Source organism: Otolemur garnettii, unplaced genomic scaffold (genome assembly GCF_000181295.1).
Source record: "Otolemur garnettii isolate 467f Iridium unplaced genomic scaffold, OtoGar3 scaffold00069, whole genome shotgun sequence".
Lineage (NCBI taxonomy): Eukaryota > Metazoa > Chordata > Mammalia > Primates > Galagidae > Otolemur > Otolemur garnettii.
Window position 1 is genome coordinate 6970976 of NW_003852464.1, and position 6706 is coordinate 6977681.

At 38.4% G+C, this 6706-nt stretch overlaps 1 protein-coding gene across 1 annotated transcript in view; it reads left to right on the forward strand.

Annotated features, from left to right (window-relative positions):
- The window catches only part of ZCCHC4 (zinc finger CCHC-type containing 4), a 43393-nt gene extending 38971 nt beyond the window's left edge, over positions 1–4422 (forward strand). The window contains exons 11-13 of the mRNA XM_012807447.2: positions 698–749; positions 1247–1367; positions 3982–4422. Coding sequence (XP_012662901.1) covers positions 698–749; positions 1247–1367; positions 3982–4117 — 309 coding nt within the window. The 3' untranslated portion in view covers positions 4118–4422. The remainder of the gene's footprint in view (positions 1–697; positions 750–1246; positions 1368–3981) is intronic.
- The last annotated feature ends 2284 nt before the right edge of the window (positions 4423–6706 follow it).

Here is a 6706-nt window from a genome sequence, read left to right on the forward strand (position 1 = left end):
GAGGTTGCTGTGAACTGTAATGCCACGGCATTCTACCCAGGGGGATGGATAGCTTGAGGCTCTGTCTAAAAAAAAAAAAAAATAAATAAATAAATAAAATAAAATTGAGGAAAACAAAAAATTCTCAGAGATGTACAGAGTTATAAGGGAAGGTTTTAGGGGGCCGGTGGTAATCTGTTTCTCGATCTGGTGGTTTTCATCTGTGTTTGCTTTATAATACTCATTCAATTGGACATACATGCTATTTCTACTTTTCTAGATATGTTGCATTTCATAGTTTTAAAATTTTATTCAAACAGTAATCTGTAATATCTATCTTTCTAAATTATATAAAGTTCTCAAATATGAATTTCATTAAGGATTATTCAGTATAGACACATATAATTATGAATCATTAATTCTCTTGAAATTTTCATTTGAGTCTTTTCTGAGTTGCTTGAACTGGAGTGGATTTTCAAGATCATTTAGATAAATTTCCTAGCTTTATAGTTAAGGAAATTGCTGCCCATCAAGAAGGCATTTGAGTTGAGTGGAGACATGCATAAATTAAAATCAAAGTATTTAATTGTCAAGCCCAGAAAAGAGAGAAATAAGGGATGAATAATTTACACAGATTTTAATAAGACATTTTAATTTTTAATCGTGGAACTTGATTTTTAATAACAAATTAAAGATAGTTTAAAAATTGTTTTTGTAGGATGGCAGGAAATGGAGCCATTGCTTTCTCTGCAAAAAGTGTGTAAAGCCTTGTAAGTAATGGGAGTGTTTGAATCCTATGAAAGCAATTTAGAGTTCTTCTCCATCTAAATAGGATTTTTATTTAATTTATAAAGAAAAAATGATTAATATGGAGACCTGCAATAATTTATTTGCTTTTTTAGTTACCCACATGTATGTTCCGTCCTGCATGGGGAGAGAGGACTGCTGACTTGTTTCAGGGTGGCGTTGGTTTGACTGATTGTAATAGGGCTTTGTGTCACTCAGCCAGCCTCCATTGTAACAGTAGTTGTCAGCTCATGACTCAGTGGAGACGGGCTGAATTTATTGCTGTGTAACAGAAAAAAGCTAGTTTATGTGGGATTCTGACTTCTTCATCTCGGTCTCCTTAGCCACTTGAAAACTAGTTATGCAAAGTAGCCACAACATTTGAAGTTAAACACTATTCACGTAGCCTGTCTTAAAAGCTTGTAAACGGAAAAATTCTACCAAAATCAACTTCTTTTAAAACCTGATTTTTATTTTACAGCCTGGAGCCACTGTAGCGTTTGCAATAACTGTGCCCTTCCAGGTCATACTTGCAAGGACCCCAAAGACGGCTGCTTTATCTGTGGAGAACTGGATCACAAACGCAGTGCTTGTCCTAACAGGTTAGTCAAATCCTTTCATTGACTAAAAAAAAAAGTTTTCCTCAGGTGCTTTGTTTAGAGCAAGCCATAAGGGTGTGCGGCAGTCTGAGGGTTCAGAAGTGCTGTGTTAATTGTGACTCTCACTATTTCGTACTATTTGCACAGATGGGGGGACTGAGGATGCACAGATGTGTCAAAGAGCTTTATCTTTCAGAATGAGATTTTGTTGGGTTTAATTTCAAAAGCAAGTACCTTGAGATACAAATGCCTGCTAATGCTATATTACTTGTTTTTCTCAGAGAAGACCCTGAAGTCCCATTAACAGTTTTTGCATTCAAAAAAATGTTATGATAAAATTGACAAGGCCAATTTTTTTTCTTTACAATAGTGAAAAGTCATTGTGATAGCCTTTTAAGCACACATGGCACACAAGGTCTCTCCAGCCTCCCCCTTTTACAGCTGTCTTACATTAATTTGTTTTTCCTCAGTGTTAATTGTTCTTTAGTTGTGAACTGGAATGATGCTGGCTCCCTCTTGTGGTTAAAGCTCATTTTATCCAGACGTAAATACTTAATGTAGAGGACAAATACGAGGTCAATTTAATTTTAAAGCAAACTAAAACTTTAATTGACTAATAATCATTTCATCACTGTTCAAAGGCTGTCTCTGGAAAGTTTTATATACTTATATTACAAATAAGTATTTTCAATTTTTGTCCTTTTTTCTTTTTCTTCTTTTTATAAATGTACCTCCTAGTGAAATCTGGTTTATTTTTAGTCCTCCTCATGGGTGGCTGAGCTGAAGAGAAATTTAAATTTTTGTATACAGACATTCATGGCTTCATTGACTCTGTCATTAGAAATTATACTATTGGCTGCGCAGAGTGGTTCACACCTGTAATCCGAGCACTCTGGGAGGCCAAGACAGGCTGATTGCTTGAGCTCAAGAGTTTGAAATCAGCCTGAGCAAGACAAGCCTGTCTCTACTAAAACCAAAAATTTGCCAGGCATTGTGGTGGGTGCCTGTAGTCCCAGCTACTTGGGAAGCTGAGACAAGAAGATCACTTGAGCTTAAGAGTTTGAGGTTGCAGTGAGCTATGATGATACCACAGTACTCTACCCAGGGCAACTGAGTGAGACTCTGTCTAAAAAAAAAAAGAAATTATACTATACTTCATTAAATTTGTTCAATCATCACTTACCCAGAAATTATCCTACTTTAAGAAAATGGCTACAGAAAACAAATTTATATAGCATGCATGAATTGGCATAAACACAACTGTTTTATTTTGAACAAGTAGGGTATCCTAGTCTGTAGTGCAACATACCAATATAGAAAAATGTCAACTTGTCAGGCAGAAATTCTGCATCATGGTCATGTGGATCTACTGATAACAGCTAACAGTTATTAGGTGATTACTATATGAATAGCATTTTACATAGCAGAATACTTTATGATACAGTATGCGGTTTCCAGGGCATTAGAAACACTGGAATCAAGCTGCTTCTGCCTCTCCTCACTGGGATCATAGACTTCATAGCCTCAGTTTCTTCACCTCTAAAAAGTTGGGGAGAAGGGTGACATCTGTCTCCCACCTCTTTGAAGTCAAAGATTATTATGCCTATTCATTTTTATATTCCCAACATGTAATGTATATGCAGAGTAAATACAGGGTAATCCACGAGTTTGACCCATTAGGAGTTTATATGCTGTTTATGAAGCTCTTTCCCCAGTTTTTGTCCTAGGAAGATCAGAAATAAGCTTTCCCCTGGGAAAAGCGTATTGAGGCTTCTGAGAGGTGATTCTGATGATTGATGGTGCTGGGTAGCCACGGAAGTTTCCAGGTTTGCCAGTACCCTCAGCCCCAGCCTGTCCCTGGGTTCTCGATATAAATGATGCTGCTAGCTTGGAGGAGGACGGAGGATGAACCAGCAGTCTTTATCAGCCACAGGTTGCCTATAACTAGCTCAGAGAATACCAGAGATAAAGGATGTGTTTTGTATGGTGTGGTTTAGTGTTTTTAGAGGGTGAGTTCCAGTTTCTTCATTCCGGAGCTAGTCTTCAAGAAGATGTGGACCACAAAATGTGAACTTCCTCTGTGGCACCTGTCAGGACATTTAGATCTACTGAGGAAAGGGATATCTGGAGGGTCTATAAAATAAGGCCCTTTCAAGTATGTTAGTTTTTTTCATCATGCTATTTCATTTTTCTACCTCTCCTACCTGCCAAACGTATCAGTCCCGCTCCTAACAAATGTAATTCAGGGATCTTGAGCTTGACATGCTGACTTGAGCAGTATGGAGGTACCAAAAATATATATAAAACAAATAAAAAAATGAAACCAACTTACCGGCTATGCTCTTTACTTGTGTGGCGTGTGCATCCCAAATAGCATGTTCTAAATCCATAGTAACCATCTTTTAAGGAAATTTTTTTTCTCCTACATTTTGCCTGGTTAGGCCCCTGACTGTTTTCTGCTTGTTATGGTCAGGATACTGAGGATTTATGCCGTGACACAGTAAATTCTTCTCCTTCTTCCATTTTTGAATTTGGTTGGCTAGTTAATTAAACTTCAACATAATTACATAATTCACTGTGCTCATTCTATGAAATAATTTAGCACCTTGTTTTTCAGAGCTGTCAGAAAGCAGAAGCAAAGAAAAAGGACTAAGATGAAAATGGAGCCCACTAAAGGACAACCCATGAATCACACATCTGTTAGAAGGAAAAAGAACAGGAGAGAAAGAGCCCATCAATATCTCTGCTCTTAAATGTCCCCTGACTTGAGAATAAGAAAGATTTATAGTCCAACCTTTGATGCCATTTTCTGAACGTGCCACGCTAGACTTCAATTCAGCTGCCGTCAGAGGTGTGCACCTTTCTAAGCTGGATAATAGGCGGGTGGCCCTTGCTGGTTTATGGTCCCCTCGTCTTCCCCTCTGAAGACCTGGGGAGCTATTCCATCCTTGGCTGGTTTGCTAACTCCCCCTGCATGCATTTTTCTTCTCTTTAAGTCTCTTCTAATCATATTATTTTAGCTTCTGTTATCTCAAAAATGGGCACACAGTGTTCTTTTGCAGAATGTGCCAGAAGAAAATGAATATGAAAACCTTATGAAGTTTGGTTTACATTAAACTTAAAAATATGTTAATGTAGATATGAAAATATTTCTTGTGAAATATTTAACAGTGAGACCGGGTGTGGTGGCTCATGCTTATAATCCTAGCACTGTGGGAGGTCAAAGTAGATGATTGCCTGAGTTCATGAGTTCAAGACCAGCCTGAGCCAGAGCCAGACCTCGTCTCTAAAAACAGCCAGGCCTTGTGGGGGGGACCTGTAGTCCCAGCTACTTGGAAGGCTGAGACTTAAGCCCAAGAGTTTGAGATTGCTGTGAGCTATGATACCATGGCACTCTACAAGGGGTGACAAAGTGATATGTTGTCTCAAAAATATATATATTTAACAATGGTTTAAACCCACTCGAAGAGTACAGTGTAAAGTGATTTTTAGTCTGAATGTGAAAATGATGGAAAGAATTCTTGCAAAGGCACTATAAAGATATTAACATCATAATTACAGCTACACTTTTATTAAATATTTATTTTCCAAGTACTTTTTTGTAGTTGTCCTTTGAGGGTATAGAATCACTTCACTATTTGTTGTCTGAATGAGACATTGAGAATTTTGATTTGAAATGTCATTTCAGTGTCTCATAACCTATGCAGTAAGTTTCTCTCTTTGTAAAAGTAGTTAGTAGCAGAAGACAAGATAGTCTGGTGATAAACCTCTCATTCCCATGTTGACTAACCCTTCTTGGCTGGATGGCCTTGGCCAGGTTGCTCACTCTCTTAAAAGCCCCAATTCCTTCATTATTACAATGGAGAGAATAACAGCCATACCTCAGGTTTGGTTGTGATTAAATTAAATGAGACTCAGGTGCCTGGCTCTCAGTTACCCTCCATCATCAGTGGTGAGTTATGTTAACAAATAAAGATTGCTCCTGAGGCCTCATGGTAATCAGCTGTCAGTCAAATAGCATCACACTGAAGGGCGCAGTTTGAACTCCCAGAACAACAGTTCAGCTTCCCATTTCTCTGCTAGATATCTGACACGATCTTCTTAAGACTAAACTGTTTTGAATCACTTACATTTGCGTAATGACTTTTCTCTTATTCCCAAACAACTGCTATAAAGTGGATTTGGAGGTGTATCTGCTGTGGTTAGCCAGAGCCCTGTAAGGGTGAGGAACTGTACCCCATCTGGTGTTCAAATTCCAGGTTAGTTGGATCTGCTTGATTGATGATGTGGAATATTCAGGCATGGCCCAGATCAGAGTGACACTGGTGTACATCAGGTGACATCAAAGGATGAATTGACCTTCTGGACTTCATACCATCAGAAAGTTGTGCTGAGGTGATCGGGTGGGGTATGAACTTTGTGAAATCATTGTGAGAGTTCTCCTAATTCAAGCAGGGATGGGAACATTGCCTGGCTTGTAGGGTGTTCATCATACCATGGTCAAATCTATTGAAATCTCTGAAACTCAGACACCTGAGGGACTATGACTACTGAAGAATTGAGTTCTCATGGCCAACTGTTACTGGCATCACCTGTTTGCTTAGTTTTAAGAAACCATCAATTGACCAGGCACAGTTGCTCACACCTGTAATCCTAGCACTCTGGGAGTTTGAGGCAGGTGGATTGCCTGAGCTCAGGAGTTCAAGACCAGCCTGAGTAAAAGCAGGATGCCCATCTCTAAAAATAGCCAGAGATTGTGGTGGGCACCTGTCGTCCTGGCTACTTGGGAGGCAAGAGGATCACTTGAGCCCTATGATGCCATAGCACTCTACCCAGTGTGACAGAGTGAGACTCTGTCTAAATAAATAAAATTTAAAAGAATTACAGCTAAATTTCATTCTGCTTCTTGCTTATATTACAAAACTTGATGAAATCTTATATTACAAAATTTGATGAAATAGGAAATCTTTTGTAAGCCCTCAATGACCAGATTGCAAGGTTTTTTTTTTTGTTTTTTTGTTTTTAACATTAGTCTGACAGACTAATTTATCTCTCCAATATGCCCCTTTCTTTTCATACTGGACTGTTCTTTCTGCTTGGAATATGTCCTTCCGTGTGTCTCCCTATTGAAATCTTGTGGAGCCTTCAGGTCCTGGCTCAAGTTCTTTTTTTTTTTAATTAAGTCATAGCTGTGTACATTAATACTATCATGGGGTACAGTGTGCTGTTTCTGTATACATTTTGAAATACTTTCATCCAACTGGTTAACATAGCCTTCATGTCATTTTCTTATTGTGTTAAGGCATTCATATTCCACATTCAGAGAGATTCACATGTGCCCT